Source organism: Halichoeres trimaculatus, unplaced genomic scaffold (genome assembly GCF_033239565.1).
Source record: "Halichoeres trimaculatus isolate MK-OKI-2021-1 unplaced genomic scaffold, fHalTri1.1 fHalTri1_scaffold_20, whole genome shotgun sequence".
Lineage (NCBI taxonomy): Eukaryota > Metazoa > Chordata > Actinopteri > Labriformes > Labridae > Halichoeres > Halichoeres trimaculatus.
The window spans coordinates 22,860,319-22,875,583 of NW_027437198.1; the positions used below are offsets into that span (position 1 = coordinate 22,860,319).

The window sequence follows — 15,265 nt, forward strand, 5'->3', positions numbered from 1 at the left end:
CTTATTTTCACTAGAAAATGTCTTTTCAGACTTAACATGAGCCACAGTCAACTGACTAGTCCAGAAAAATCTCTCATTTCAACTTAAAGCCAAAAATGAGGTCTGAATTACTTGGGACAGGTTAAAAATATCTGCCTGTGGAACAAGAGAAAAGTTACTTGTATAAAGACATTGTCATGGTTTCAAGCAAATTTTCTTGAAAGTTTTTCTTGCTCCATAGGCATTTTTTTTAACTTGTCACAAGCGATTTAGACCTCATTTTTGTCAAATAACTTGAAACAAGACATTTTTCTGGACTGATAAGTTGAATGTGGCTCACATTTTACTTAAAATAATACAAAACACTTGATAAGATTTAACTACAGAATATTTTATCACTGGTTAAAGACTCATGCTCCTAACAAATATTTTTATTTTTATTAGACGCAGAATATTCATTGAATCAAAGGTTAAGCTTTTTATTTTCCACCTTTGACAGTGGATGCCACCTTTCTTTTCTTTCTTGAATCTCTTCAAGTGTTGTTTTGACTTTGGGGCTAATATAAGTTTTAATATGAAAGAATAGGAAAAAAATAAAGAATTATACTACTAATGATAATAACAGTAACAATGAAGTTATAACATAAAAATATGAAAGAAAAAAATCCCTGCATGAAATACTAGAGAGGTCTAAGGAATGAAATGTGTATGCTTATTATGCTGGAAAAATTTGGGAAATAAACAGGTTAGGTCAGCAGTTAAAGTCCCTGTGGAAAGTTTCTAAGTGATCTTGAAAAAGTCTCCCTTCCAGATATATGCCTTATCATGATCCACACTTTAAATGAGATTATGAGCATCAATATAAGTTATTCCTAAATGCTATTTCTCAGCTTCTCGGTTGGGTTAAGGAGGACTGGATTGATTACACTGACAACACCGTGTAGTTATAGTGATAATGGATAGTGGAGCCAAACTGTCAGACAGAAGAAGGACAGAAGAGCAGAAGATAGAGCACGAGTTAAAGGCTAAAAGAGCTAAACTATTTGTGCTAATGTTGACTCCAACCCACAGTCAGCAGTTATTCTGCAGTGGTCTGTTCAAACTTGAGAGTCTATTAATAAAATGAAGAGTGAGGTTATGTTAGCTCTGCTTGGTGAGGTTGGAGTTGGTAGATGAGCTCTGGTAGGACAGAACCAGGATTCACTAACATTACACGTTACAGATACGACTCAGAGCACCCGGCTGCGAGTAACGCTCAATATAGCCGGCTACTAAACTACAGTACAAACTGACAAAGTTTACTTATTGTCACTTTCAAACTGTACCTCTACGTGACTATAATACCTTACTTCATGGTGTTGTATCCAGCAAAAAGTTGTCTTGAACAAAGAAAAGTAGAGTTAAGACAGAAGAAGAAAAAAAGAAGATTTGATCTTCATTCATTTCCTAAACAAACACACACCTTGTTCAGAGTCATAACTCTTGTTAACAGCCTGCAGATTTCAATACAAATACTTTGCTGCTGTAGAGTTATGACACTGAATCATACTGATAATGAAACACTATGATGTTGTTTTTGTGTTTTTTGCAGTTAAATACAGGAATTTTTTTTTTAAACTCCCCAAAACTGTTAATCATTTAAGCTGTAGATCCAGGGAATCACTTTTGTCTTTCTTTTTTATAAACTTAACCACTTTGGATTTTAATATTTTACCTAAATTATGGTAAAAGTTGTGTTTGTAGTTCATTGTTTGCCTAAAACAATCTTTTTCTTGTTCAACAGCATCTGTACTCAGATTTTATGTTTACATCTGAAATAAAAGAAGACAGGAGTGTAACGAAAGAAAATTAACAGAAATTACTTGTTGTGAAAGAAACTCAGGGATACAGATATGTCCACTAAGAGCTGCCGTAGTTTAGAAAGCAGAAGTAAAATCACACATTAAGTAGGTTTAAAATGTTTGTGTTTTTAGAGAAGAAGAAGAAACACTGAATCACTTCCAGCAGGATTTGATTCAAAGAATAACTCATTTGTTTTTCTCATGAGGAGGATTAAAGCTAACGTTATGACATTTTAATTACTCCCTACAAATAAATGTGATTAATTAAAAGCCGTTACTTGAGACGGCTGAAAATGTCAGCAATATCTGCGCCCAGCGACCACTTACAAGCTGTTATTTTCAAGCTCTGACCACATCAGCAGTTCAGTATACTTTACCCCAACTCCTCTGCCAGAGCGCCCCTACAGCAGCTGCTGATTGATGGGATCCACAGACTGGTGACAGCTCTCCCAGTGAGGAGCTGGCTGCCATCTTACATACTGACTGCCCCGGCTCCTCTCTGCAGAAACAAACACCTATAGGCTCTGTCAGGGTCAGTTTGAGCCAAATCCAGGGGCTGGTCACTCTCTGCTCTGAAGTTGTTGCTAAGGAATCAAAATGAAGCTGAATTCATCAAAACATCAAATCCTCCAGAAGTAGAGTTTGACCTTTGACCCCTACATGTCTGCGGAACCCTCCACTGAAATAAACAGATATTAGTGTGTATGGCGTCATCTCTGGTGTGTGCATGTCCCTCACATGCTCATCCCATGTGTATGCAAATGAGCGTGCATACTTGGGATATACTGGGTATTTGCTGGTCTCCATCTGATCCCTGGAGAGGTTCAGGAGTTTCATGTGTCAGGGGGGACAGTGACCATCCAGTACAACTTATGCACATTCCCTCCTCCCACCCCGCTTTGCGAAAGTCAATAAGAGCGACCCACCGGGGGCGTCCACGCATCATCACAAGAAGCCTCCTCGTTTGATGCCAAGCAGCACCCGGAGCACAAAGGGAACCATGCCTGTGCCCAAGAGAGCCGGTAAGGGTCTTCATCTGAAAGGGAGGAAGCATCAACTGATCAACTTCACAGATCAGAGAAATGTGGGAGATTTAGATCGAAGCTTGATCAGTTATTCTATGATTGAAGTTCAGGCAGTTTAGGCCTGATTTTCTGGTTGGTGTGGCTTTCATGCATCTAATTTAGCTTCTGTTTTTGTTATTTCTTCTTTCGAAAATGTTCTCTTGGTGTGTGGTTTTATATTTGTAATCCTCACAAAATATCTTTGGTGTGGCCAATTTTCTCGATACCACTTCTCGACTCCTTTTATCACATTTCATTTTGTCCTGCATGTCCTGTTTCTTCAGTTTTGTCGGTCTAAGTCAGTCGGTTTCCTGAACTCTTGTATTTTCTGAGCTGCCTTTCTCACGGTTGTGCTTTCTTCTTCTTCTTAAGTCATCCTTGTGGCTTTTCCAGACCTTTCCCTACAAAAAACTGAAATCGTATCAAGTGTTTTTGTCTCATTTTAAGTAATAATTATTTTTTATACTAGATCTGATCTTATAATGTTTTCTCTTGTTCCATTAGCAGATTTTTTTTAACTCTTTACAAGCAATTCAGACCTCATTTTATCTTTAAATAACTTGAAACAAGACATTTTTCCAGACTGGTCAGGTGACTGTGGCTCACATTAAGTCTAAAAAGACATTTTCTACTCAAAATAAGACAAAAACACTTGATAAGATTTCAGATGTTTCGTCCTTTTCCTCCCTTGTTCGATCATTTCTGCTCCATTCGCTGCGTTTCTCATTCCAGGAAAGCTTCCATATGTCTGTGAACTCACCCTCCCAAATGTCACTAATGCCTCCTCTGGCAGCCTCAGTAACAAAGTGTGAAACGCTGCACAGTAACCCAAGTCAACAAATTGTTGAAGCCAGTCTGGCTGCTGTTGTGTCACTCGTAGCAACACCTGGTCTCTGCAGGAAGATTAGCATTATTTACTGATGCTTGATGCTAAAAAACTAGAAGTTCTTCTTCTTTTAATCCTCTTTCTGTCCACCTGTCTCGCCTCAAATGTGCGGTCACCGTTTTTTCCCAGAGCCTCCAGCCAGAGAAGCCTTGACAGGAGAGATGAGTCTGGGTCTTCGCCACTCCTGCTCATCTCACTATCTTCCAATCCTGCTGTCTCAGTTGGAAGTTTTGAACTTGATCTGCTCAGATAATGTGGCTCTGTCCCACTGAGAGGGGAATCTGGGGAGGGAAAGAGTCCATCTCGACTGTCCGTCACACACAGCATCCAGGGCTGACCTTTTGGTTGAGCTCTGGGCTCATTACGTGAGCTCACAAGAATGAAACTCGTGTGTCGTCTCTTTCTTCAGATATCTTGAAGAGAAAAAGAAACCCACCTGAGTTTCTTGACAGTTTCTCCTCTAATTCCAGAAACTTCTTCATTCATCCTTTATTCCCAGCTTGATTGATGAGGAGTCTCCCTCTGCCCTGTGATATCGCAATGTCCTACACCTTGCTCTCCTCCATCTCCCCATCCCTCTGATGTCAAGTCATCAATCTTTTTGGAGTATCTGTTTATCCCTGTGAGGCTTTCATGTTGATCTGGTTGGGCGAGGAGTAGCATACACAGAGGATTAACCTCTAAAGAGGGCCTGGATGGGTGGCAGAGCTCCAATCAGCCATCGCACTCGCCAGCCTGATGTCTCACTCTGAGCTCGCATTTCACTCCCACTTGAGACGAAGCCAGACTCAGCGTAAAGATTCAGAGAAGAGTCTATTCTTCCAGTAAGTCCCTCTTAAAGCCGTGTTGACGCTCATCCACTTGGTTTTCCTTTCATCATGTCCCGGTCTCACCTGCTCTCTTCCCCTATGGGTGCAATCCAATCAGGGAAGAGAGACGGATGAAGTGATCTGTCAGCAGCGTCGTCTTCATCTCCCTGCAGTACTCCTGCATTCAGACGACTTTCTGGAGCTTCACACTGCGAAAAACGGAAATTTTATCAAGTGGTTTTGTCTTATTTTTAGTAGAAAATGTCTTTTTAGACTTAATATGAGCCACATTCACCTGATCAGTCCAAAGAAATGTCTCGTTTCAAGTTATTTAGCTGGCAGCAGCCGTGTCACCCTGTGACCTTTTTTGGTTTAATATCCCGATCTTGCCACCCTGCAACACTACTGACGGTCAAAGTTTTTTTTTTTTTTTTTTTTTTTAATGTGATGACCAAACATGCAGTGATTACTCTTTTTTTCTATATATACTTTATTTATTTATTTGTTTTAATTTTTCTTCGATTTTTCTTAAATTTTTTATGGGACTTTATCTTAAAATGTGCAATATATTTGGGTTCAGTGTTTATATACATATGTATTTTCTTTTCTAGTCTTTGTACTCTTTTGGACAGTTTCTGTTGATCTTAGTTTTGTCAGCAAAACAATTTAAACAATTATTTAAAAAAATAAAAAAAGAAAGAAAGAAAGAAATGAGCCAATAAAGAGAGGTTAACTGGAAAAGAAAATAAATGAAAAAATTTTAATAATAAAAATAAAAAATAAAAAAATAAAAAAAAAAAAAATGAGTAATAAATTAAAAAATAAATTTAAAAAAGAGGTCTAAAAAATTGTAACAAGTAACAAAAAATCTGCCAACAAGAGAAAAGTTACTTGTACTTTATGGACTGGTCAGCTAACTGTAGCTTATATCAGGTATAATAAGACAGTTTTTACTTAAAATAAGACAAAAACACTTGATGATATTTCCGGTTTTTGCGGTGTAGCATGTTTGTTTTTGAAGCAGACTCAACCTAAGCTCTGTAATCTGTCGGTAACAGGACCTCCAGCTTCAGCAGGGTCTAATTAACAACTCCACATGCCTGATAATTATCAGATTCTCACTTCTCATTGGCTTCACTTATGGTATTGTGTTTCCTTTGACAGAGCTTCGTATATTTAGACCTTTAATCAGAGCACAGAGGAGTTCACTCTGCCAGAAAAGAGCTGCAGGCCATCACGCACCACTGAAAGTGATGCCACCACCTCAATCATATCAGATGCTTGCAGATGTTAAACCAGACTCTTATTTACCCTCCTGGTTGGTACGCGGCTGGCGTCGTCCCCAGCAAAGGGTCATACGGGCTGTGGAGGTTAAATTTCCTCAGGCTGTCTCAGCTGACGCTCCTCTTCATGGTGCAAACACAGCAGCGATAACATCAGAGCAGACACCTTCATTAAATATGTGGGATGTTTCTGCGCTTCACAGATATAAAGATACACACACTGTAATAACATCTTTTGAGCAGCAACTTGGTCGAAAAATGCTTTGACACAAAAACTTTAACCAAAGTCTAAAACGTCATGTTTGATGGCATTTTTATTATGACAGTCTTGAGCCTCCTTACCTGTAAAAGGCTACGGAAGCCCAAACTGGCCATGAAGCAATACATGAATTTAAGCTATTTCTCTGCTCTGACAGGTTAATTATACCATTCCTGTAAAAGGCTACGGAAACCCAAACTGGCCATGAGGCAATACATGAATTTAAGCTATTTCTCTGCTCTGATTTGTTATTTTATCAATCTGCTATAAAAAAAAAAAGGTTGATATCTTGAAATACTGAGAAAAATAAATCAGGGCTTGCAAAAATAATAATAATAATAATTTTCATTGGCAGTAAAAATCAGTTTTACTATCTGGAGATTATGAGATAAATATGTTAAGATGTCACCAAAACAAGCAATAATTCACTTACAGCTACTTAGAAATAGAGTAAATTAAATATATGGATGCATTTAGTAAAAGCAACTACAGCTAAAAAATAAATCTTATCATTTGACTTTCAATTTTTTTTCCCCTATTCTCAACATTTGACCCAACTTTGAATTCAAAATTAAGAATTTTTGAATTTATTTATTTTACAATTAGATGAAATTGTTGCAGTGCAATGATGAACATGGAATTATAGCCACCTACTTGATATTTCATCTCCTTTAAAAAAAAAACAAAAATTATCAATAATCTTATTACAGAAGCCAAAGATGTTAAATCATTAAGTAGAAGGGAGAAAAATATATAAAGTAAGAAGGTAATTTGATATTATTGAGCCATAAAAGGGAAATCGAGTTTGTTTCATTGCTTCCCTCTGTTTAATCAACATTTGTCTTGAGTTACTTTCTAAAATAAGGGGCCTCCTGAATCCTCCATACAGGAAATCCGGTAAATTGAGGCTGTTCTGTCTAATTTTGGTCACAGAGAAAGAGCTCCTAACTCCATGATGTAACCGTCCGATAGGTGAGTAAGAAGGATGAGTTAGTTGTTGGTGTGAAATGTGAGGAAACAGTAACTCGAGCACACACAGAGGGGAGCCGGATCATGATCGGAGCGGTCAGTGTTGGATCACATTTTTCTAAGAATGTCAGAGGATGAAGTGAGTCACACGCTGGAGGAGGAACAAACACACAGAGATGATACTGCGGCCCCCCACCACACCACCACAAACATGCCCTCAGCAGGATGAGAGTATATTCTTAGACCGAGAGTCCTGCTGTCACTGGTCATGATGTGTGTCCTTAACAAATGGATGCTCCGGCCTCCAGATTCCTCCTGGTGTAACCTAAACTCCAGGCGGCATGAGAGGAACTTCATGAATCAGTGCTGAGCCGACATGGCACACATACCTCTCTGTGATCTGCAGCATGCTGAGAGAGGATGATGATTTACGGTGAATCTGACAGGACGACAGAAAGGGGGATGAAAGGAGCGGAGGAAGACGAGGAGAAGCTGTGGGTGGTTCTGAAACCACCAACCCTGAAAGATCCCTGCAGGAACATGTCTTCAATTTAAAACAATCACAACGGTTTAGTGGATCCTTTCAGGAGATGTCGCGTCAGACATCAGTACATTCATCCTGTTTCTGTCTGCAGACCTGAGAACTGCAGGTTTATGACCTCGCTTCAGTTCGCTATGTTGTTTGTGACGGTATCACTGAATGCATGTGATAATATTATATCTGAAAATGTTAGTGTGTGGTCATAACTACGGTGGCTGAGAGGTACAAACTAAAGTTAAAAAAGTTTTAAACACTTTTACAAACTTTAAATAAATGTTCATTTTACAGAATATTTTTACAGTTAAAATAAAAAAATCGATAATAAATATCAATGAAATAAATAAACAAATAAATACTAATATTAATAATAATATTAATAATAATGACATAATCAGCAAAACAATTTTATCAATAATAAAAACAAATTTACATGACACAAAACACTCTTTCAAGTCCTGAAACAAATTTGCAAAGTCAGAATTTTGACGGAAAGGGAATGTGCTAAATGCCAAACGTGACCCTAAAGTGGTTGCTTAAAGGGTCGGTCAGTTTTAGGGAGGATAGACGTAACAATGTCAGATTCACAGAATTTATTAGAGTTTATAAACAGTCTATGGTGAGTGCACTAGTTTTGTGGTACCCATTTTGTAGGATTTTTAATTTTTTTTTTTAATTTTCTTCTTCTTTTTTTTAAATACCATTTCGTAAAGGACAGAAAATATTTATTTTTGATTTTCCTGTTTTTATGAAATACTATCTCATTAGCGCAGGAATCTGAAAACTAAAGGAATTCCTGAAAACCTTTAATTGTTTAAATCCCAATAAAGAAACATGTAACTATTAATCAAAAAGCATTAACTGTATTGACCCTGCATCTCTGGTTAACGGCAAAAACTTGCAGCAACAAGTCATGCAGCGGAGCGTCATAGGAAATCCTGTTTATAAGAGATAGTATCTCATTAAAACAGGATATTTTAAAATAAATAAATTCCTGTTTTATGGGATAGTTATGTTGTAAAACAGGATTTTTTTTCCCCAAGTGAATTCTAACACAACTGTAACAGTCTCTGTAATCATAGAAAACAGAATTCACTCACATTAACTATTTTAGTATTTCACATAAATTTGTCTTAATGCTTGTAAAAGTGTTTTAAAAATTACGTTCTTTAATGTAAAAACATCTTTATTTAATGTAAAGTTGTGTAAAGTTTGTAAAAGTGTTTCAAATTTTATTTTGTTTGCACATCTGAGCCACCATACATAACCCTCTACAGATACAGTATAATGCAAGATAAGATTCTTGCAAATGACAGAGTGGCCCCCTGCTGGCCATAGGTAAGAATGCAGGTTTCTGTTTCACTTTTTGTGGACAGTCTGTGGTTTTATGTTTACTTTTAAGAGTTAATTCTGTATATTTTACACATTTATATAAAAACTTTCTCTTTCTTTTCCAGGAAGGAAAAACAGCAATGTCCCTGAAGGTAAAAAAAACAACATTTTTGAATCACTAAAGGATATTCTGACTTTTAATTTCTCTCTGTTAATTATTAATAAATCTTTCTCTCGTGTAAATTCTCTGCTCATATCATCTCCTCTGCTCTGCCTCACCTCAGAAAAGCTGCCACCGTATGAGCCCAACGTCCCTGAACCCATCACCAGAGCTGACTTCATGAAGTGTGAGACTCTTTCTTTTTCCTTTCCTCAGTTTCATACCATCTTTAAGTGAAAGCAATTACAGTCACAGCACATAATGGGAAGTGTAAGAGAAGAGTGAAGTTTTTAGTGTGCTGAGGAGAGCATGATGGATCTGTGAGGTCAAGAATCTAATTAAAGCTGTTTATAAAGAGCTTAGGTTTAATGCTACTATAAATCAAAGACAATTAAACACTGAGTGTGTAGAGATTAATATCTTTGAGACTAAATAATCCAGTTAAATTATTAATTCAGGCATTAAAATGATTTTGGGCTGAGATGGTTTGTCATTCTTATAAGCAGGGTTATTTAAATGCAAATTTTACGCCTACTTTAATGGAAAAACAAATGAAGTTTATTTTATAAACTCGAAAACAATTAACGTAAACTGCTGAACAGATTCAGTGATAGTGAAATAACTCCTCATCCTCCTCTCAGACTGGATCCCCATCACTCTGGATGATAAAACTGCTCAGAAGCTGCTGTGGATTTCAGAGGGCGGCTCCAAGGTGGCCCGATCATCTGATGCAGTCTGCCCATACCCCAACAGACCTGAGAGATACGAGCACTCCCCTCAGGTGAGCTGGTCTGAGAGGATAAAACACCTGTTTCATGAATTTAGTTTGATTCTTTGAAGCTTGAATGAAACTGTATGTGGACCACTCTTCATTTCCTTGTAGGTGCTGTGTAAGGAGAGTCTGCTGGGTCATCGTGGGTACTGGGAGGTGGACTACGACGGCTGGGTGGTGATCGGGGTGGTCTGTGAAAGCGCCCCCAGGAAGGCCAACGAGGGGCCCAGCGGCCTCGGGGAGAACAGTGGCTCCTGGGGCGCCGGCTGGTCTGGCTCCTGCTTCCAAGTGTGGCACAACAGCGAGAACGTGGACGTCTCGCTTCCTCAGACGTCCAGGTTGGGCATCTACGTGGACCAGCCCGCCGGCATCATCAAGTTCCTGCTGGTGGAGGGCGAGGCCGAGAAGGAGGTGCGGCTGATTCACAAGTTCAAGGCCAACATCCAGGAGAAGATCTACCCTGGGTTCTGGGTCGGCACCAGTTCGTTCTGCCTTATCCGGAAAAAGGATCAGTGACACGGCGGAGGGAGTCCAGAGCGAGGGGGTTGTGAGGGGTTTGTGTAAATTTAAGATGTGGTGAGGAGGAAGGAGAGGAAGGAGCAAGGGTTTAAGTTGCAGATCAGGAGCCAAGCACGTTGTTAACATCTTGTTTGTTTTCTCTGGTGCATGTAGAAAAGTGTATTCATTTCTTATTTTACCCAAAGATACCTAATGATTGTCTTATTTACTTTTATTTATCAATTTATATTTCACTTAGCTTGACTGTAAAGCTTTGCATGTATTAGACTGTTTGCTGTATTTTCTAAGTGTTGAATTTAGTTAATAAACTCTACTGTTGTGTAATAACGCTGACTCTGCACCTATTTTCTGCACATAACTCATGATGTTCCTTTTACAGTAGAGAAATGTCGCCCTCTGGAGGCGACGAGTGGTATAACATCCTCCTAAAACACCAAAACATGGAGTCATTCTTTAACTTGGTGTTGCTCCTTTATTTCAAACATAAAGTACTCAACAAAACACTTATTGCTTTTTCTTTTTTTTTAAATGTCAGAGGTCGACATTTTTTCCTCTCAAACCATCATGTTTTCCTCTTTCGCTCTTTCACACACAATCACTCACTCATTCAGTCTTTTTTACAAGGAGCACTGAAGCAAAAACAAAAAAAACACCATCCCCTTAAACTCAAGGTTGTTTTACAATCATTCGATCAGTCAGCCGTTGGTTGGCAAAAAGTAAAAGATCATGTTAGGAGGAGGTGCTGCTGTCCCCCACGCTCACATTTTGAAGCTTGGTGTTAATCTAACCACTCCTCTGGTTTCTGACCCTCTCTGATGGTTTGGTTTCGTTGGTTCATGGGAGCATCGTAGAGAAAACATCCACGTGGTGCGAGGAGATCACCAACGCTGAACCCTTAGCATTCACAGGCCACGAGCGAGAGCTGGGAGCAATTAGCTTAGCATAAAGACAGCTTGCAAAAAGCCAACAACGATGACGATGATAAACTCCAAGCGACTGTTAAAGAGTTCAAACTGTCAGAAAACCGCCAATGCTAACAGAGTCACCTCTCTTAAACCAGTCAGGCTAATATGATTAAATCACATCTTTATGAAATGAGCTTCTCCTCTTGTTTCACCGCTCAAAGTGAGCTAATCATGTCATATTGAGTGTTTCAAAAATCAGGCTACAAGGCTAGAAGATGGCTCAAACAGTTATCTAGTTGCTGTGTGCAACCAAAACTTGCGTGTGAACAGATTAACCAAATGTTTCACCTGTGTTTGAAATGTAGATTTGAACTTGGACGGAGCTAGGCTAGCTGTTACCAAAGGCCTCCAGCTAAGGAAGCTAAGCTAAGCATCTCCCAGGTTTGATTTTTTGTATCATCTGATGTTTAAAGTAAGTGACTGCACTGCTACACTTTCATCATTTAAGATTCAAAGCATCCGGCTTCAACTGGTCTCCACTTCAGCGAACCGTCACGCAACATGTGTTTCTCAGGATCTCATCTCCTCACAGGTCTGTTAACCAAAAGATAAATCTCTGTCGGCACACAAGGCTCCGTACAATTCACAACTGGCCGTGTTAGTTTGAGTGCCCTCGTTGTGAGTGGACTGGGTCTACACACGGCTCCAGGTCCAGTCTTAATGTAGTGTTGTGGGCTGTGTGGTGGGTGGACTAGTGAAATGTGTAGTGACACGAGGAGGGGGCGGGGCTAGTGTTTGAATGTTATTAGTGTTTATAACAACATCTCTTTTTATCAGTCACTTCTCAAAGCATGTGCCGTTAATTTTGGTTAGTGAGAAATAATTAGAGGGACAAGCTTTTTCACCGTTTCACCTACTGAACGCCACGCCTGCAGGGTCCCCTCCCGTCACAACACACCTCCACTTTCACATTCCCTCCATCCATTCTCTCCCTCTATCCCTCTCTGTCTCCCTCCTGCTTAATGCTTGAGGGAGAAGTCTCCTGTGTTGAGACGAGGCCGCGGCAGAGCCCCGAACATTTCTGTCCCATCTGTGGCTCCGGGAGCCAGCAGGGCCTTCATACTGGCAGCGATGTGCTCCAGATCAGCACAGCCCACCTGGGAGAAAAACACACTGAGGTTACATGTTAGGAGCAAACACAAATCACAGCATGGCAAGACCCACAGCGCCCCCACTGGAGTGGAGGCTACATTACAATTGATATGAGTTGTAAAATGACGTTTGCTCACCCGTTCTCCGCTGCTGCTGTCTCCAGGAGCAGCTCTGTTCCCGCCCCTGCAGCCCCACACGGGAACAGAAACAGGAAGTGAACGAGCCAGAGCCATCGGGTTGGCGTGGCGGGAGGAGGAGTACGCCGCCTGCCCCATGGCCATGCCGCGTGTTGGCGGAGGAGCATCCTCACTCAAAGAGCCTGTGATGGACAGAGGAAGGTAAGCATTTAACCATTCACACGTCTGAAGGGAAGCAGTTCTCTGGCCAATCACCAATCTTTAAAAGTCTGACCTGCTGATACGAGTTATTATATTTTATTTTTTAAGTGACAGCATGTGCCTCCAATGTTTCAATCTTATTTTATTGAAAATCATTGAACAATATCTGCAAAACAATAAAATCTGTATGTTTTAACTTAAACAACCAATGAAGTTTTAGATCTCAGAGCAAAAAGCAACAATGGCTGGCTGTCAGACCTTCCCGGAGATATACAAGATCAGTTTCATTCAAAATTAAGGAAATCGGCACCAATAAATGGGCCGACCAATCGATTGGTGCATGTCTACACATCTAAATAGAAGTCTCTTACCATCCGTGCTCTCCTCCTCCCCGTCAGACTCAAAGAACGGCTCGCAGTCTCGAGACAGAGAGTCCTCATCCATCGAGAAAACACCTGAACCAAAATGTCACTTTAAATGAAGAGCTAGCAATTAGAGCATTTACAGCTTGTTCAGCAGCTCCTGACAGAAGGATTTCTAAAGTAAGGACACAGATCTTTTTGACATCTTACCGGCACTTTCATTCCCAAAGGGTCTCCTTTCGTCCATATCCTCCTCCTCTTCCTCACACTCCTCCTCCAAGTCTACGATCGCAGACCTCTGTCTTCCCCTCTCAACCTCCAGCACACTCTTCTCCCTTTCCCTCTCCCCGTTCCCGTTCTGCCCGCCATCCTGGCCGGTCACGGCGCCTGAGCTGTAGATTGAAGGGTAGCTTTGGGAGAACATTCTGCCGTTGGGACTGACTCCACTTCCGTCTCCTGTAAAGCTCTAGAAAAGACAACCAAAACCAACCTGAGCATGTGGATCTTGGATAAATGTCTCTGCACAGAATTAAGCAGGAAGAAAAACACTCACCCCTCTGTGTGCGGGGTCAGAGGTCAGATCAACCACCAGCTTGGTCCCCACTTCTTCCCCCACCTGACGTGTGTGCTTTTGGGCTGTTAGCATGGTCATAGAGTGCAGCACGCCGATGTCATCCATGTAACGACGCGCCGACTCGGCCAGAAAGCCTTGCCCCCACACATTATAGGAGAAATCACACTCCTTAGGAAAGGCACTGCTGCTCTCCTTTTTCCTCACCCCGTCTCCTTCTCCAGCCGACGACCTGAACTTCTTACAGGCTGTAAGTATGGCCATGTCACAGCCAGACTTTTGGCAATATGCTTCCGCTGCAGAAAGCAGAGCCAGCCAGCTCTCTTTGTGGTTGTCTGGGATGTCGGGCTCGGATGAGTGGATGATGGAGGCCATAATGGTGCTATGGTAGTTTACAGATACCTGAAGCTGACTTGAAGAATGCTGATGAATGACGGTTTCTTTTGGGTTTGCAGCAAACAGAGGCTCGGATACCTCGCTGATTACAATATCGATGAGAAACTTTGGTTGACTTTGATCAAAATGCTTCAAAAACTCTTCACTTGTGGTTCTTCTGTCCTGCTGGTGTATGGTACGTTTTTGCACTGATGAAAATGGTAAGGGGGGCGATGATCAATCAGGTACAGAGGCACTGGGTGACTGAAGATATGATGTAATGGATGGTGTCCTTGCACACTGGAGAGCCAGGGGAGAGAAGAGATGTTGCCAAGTTGCTGGTGATACCTGGAAAAATCAAACAAAGACAGCTGTTACACTCTGAAAATGGGAAAAGATCATGCTTTGATTAAAATATAGAGTCATCTTTAATCTTAGAAAACATATTTAATACTGAGAATGACTGCATAGTGAGGTATGTGCAGATAAAATCTCAAAAACACGTTCAGGTGCTTCAACTGTCGCAGCTCCGCGAGTCAGACAGCAACCAATGCTAACTACTGTAGCTACTGTAACGTTAGCTGCTGCAGCCTTCTAATGATTCCTCGCCCGACTGATCACCTTCACCTCAGCCTTTATAATCTTTTCTATTCAGCTTAAAATTACGTGCTAAATGCTTTCTGCACGGCTCCTGTCGCCGCTGCTGCAGCTGTTGTTGTTTATCATGTTGTTTATTCACTGTTGTGCAGCCTCCCCCTGATGGAACCACATTTCACCTCCATGTTTCAGGCTCTAACAAAGACAAAGACACGCGGGTGGAAATGACACAAACAGCTGTGGGGGTTCGCTCACCTGTCCAGTGTCTTTCTTGACCGTTTCCAGATGTTAATCAATCTTAACTTTACTTCTTTTCTGTCATACGTATTCTGCCCTCTTCCACGGTTTCTCTCCCCAAGCCAGGCTCCTCACCAGCAGCAAGTCTGCAGGGACTAATACGGCTTTTCCGGTTTGGGCCTTCAAAATAAAAGCTGCGCAAACTCACCACAAGCTCCAAGGTAAACAAGGACAATATTTGGGAAAAAATGACACAATTCATTATTCAAAGTCAGTCAAAGTTGTTGATAAAAGTTCTAATGTTATATCAATTGTCT

At 40.7% G+C, this 15,265-nt stretch overlaps 2 protein-coding genes across 2 annotated transcripts; one reads left to right on the top strand and one right to left on the bottom strand.

Moving 5' to 3' along the window:
- The first annotated feature begins 2,784 nt into the window (after window positions 1-2,784).
- On the top strand, window positions 2,785-10,513 carry LOC141810022 (tripartite motif-containing protein 16). The gene is made up of 5 exons (XM_074697319.1): window positions 2,785-2,842; window positions 9,086-9,112; window positions 9,245-9,307; window positions 9,762-9,901; window positions 10,004-10,513. Exons 1-5 carry the CDS (start codon window positions 2,788-2,790, stop codon window positions 10,406-10,408), a joined length of 690 nt encoding a protein of 229 aa, XP_074553420.1. The 5' UTR covers window positions 2,785-2,787; the 3' UTR covers window positions 10,409-10,513.
- A 341-nt stretch (window positions 10,514-10,854) lies between these two features.
- On the bottom strand, window positions 10,855-15,114 carry akt1s1 (AKT1 substrate 1 (proline-rich)). The gene is made up of 6 exons (XM_074696017.1): window positions 14,967-15,114; window positions 13,722-14,462; window positions 13,379-13,634; window positions 13,178-13,261; window positions 12,606-12,787; window positions 10,855-12,473 (listed from the first exon to the last, which is right to left on the bottom strand). Exons 2-6 carry the CDS (start codon window positions 14,112-14,114, stop codon window positions 12,336-12,338), a joined length of 1,053 nt encoding a protein of 350 aa, XP_074552118.1. The 5' UTR covers window positions 14,115-14,462; window positions 14,967-15,114; the 3' UTR covers window positions 10,855-12,335.
- Between the last annotated feature and the right edge of the window lie 151 nt (window positions 15,115-15,265).

What these genes read in the sequence shown, in the direction of transcription:
- LOC141810022 (XM_074697319.1), top strand. Translation starts at nt 2,788, where the DNA reads ATGCCAAGCAGCACCCGGAGCACAAAGGGAACCATGCCTGTGCCCAAG. An exon ending in AAACAGCAATGTCCCTGAAG is followed by an intron (nt 9,113 to 9,244) that starts GTAAAAAAAACA and finishes GCCTCACCTCAG; the next exon opens with AAAAGCTGCCACCGTATGAG. An exon ending in GATACGAGCACTCCCCTCAG is followed by an intron (nt 9,902 to 10,003) that starts GTGAGCTGGTCT and finishes ATTTCCTTGTAG; the next exon opens with GTGCTGTGTAAGGAGAGTCT.
- akt1s1 (XM_074696017.1), bottom strand. Translation starts at nt 14,114, where the DNA reads ATGGCCTCCATCATCCACTCATCCGAGCCCGACATCCCAGACAACCAC. An exon ending in CTTTGGGAATGAAAGTGCCG is followed by an intron (nt 13,262 to 13,378) that starts GTAAGATGTCAA and finishes ATTTTGGTTCAG; the next exon opens with GTGTTTTCTCGATGGATGAG. An exon ending in GGAGGAGGAGAGCACGGATG is followed by an intron (nt 12,788 to 13,177) that starts GTAAGAGACTTC and finishes TGTCCATCACAG; the next exon opens with GCTCTTTGAGTGAGGATGCT.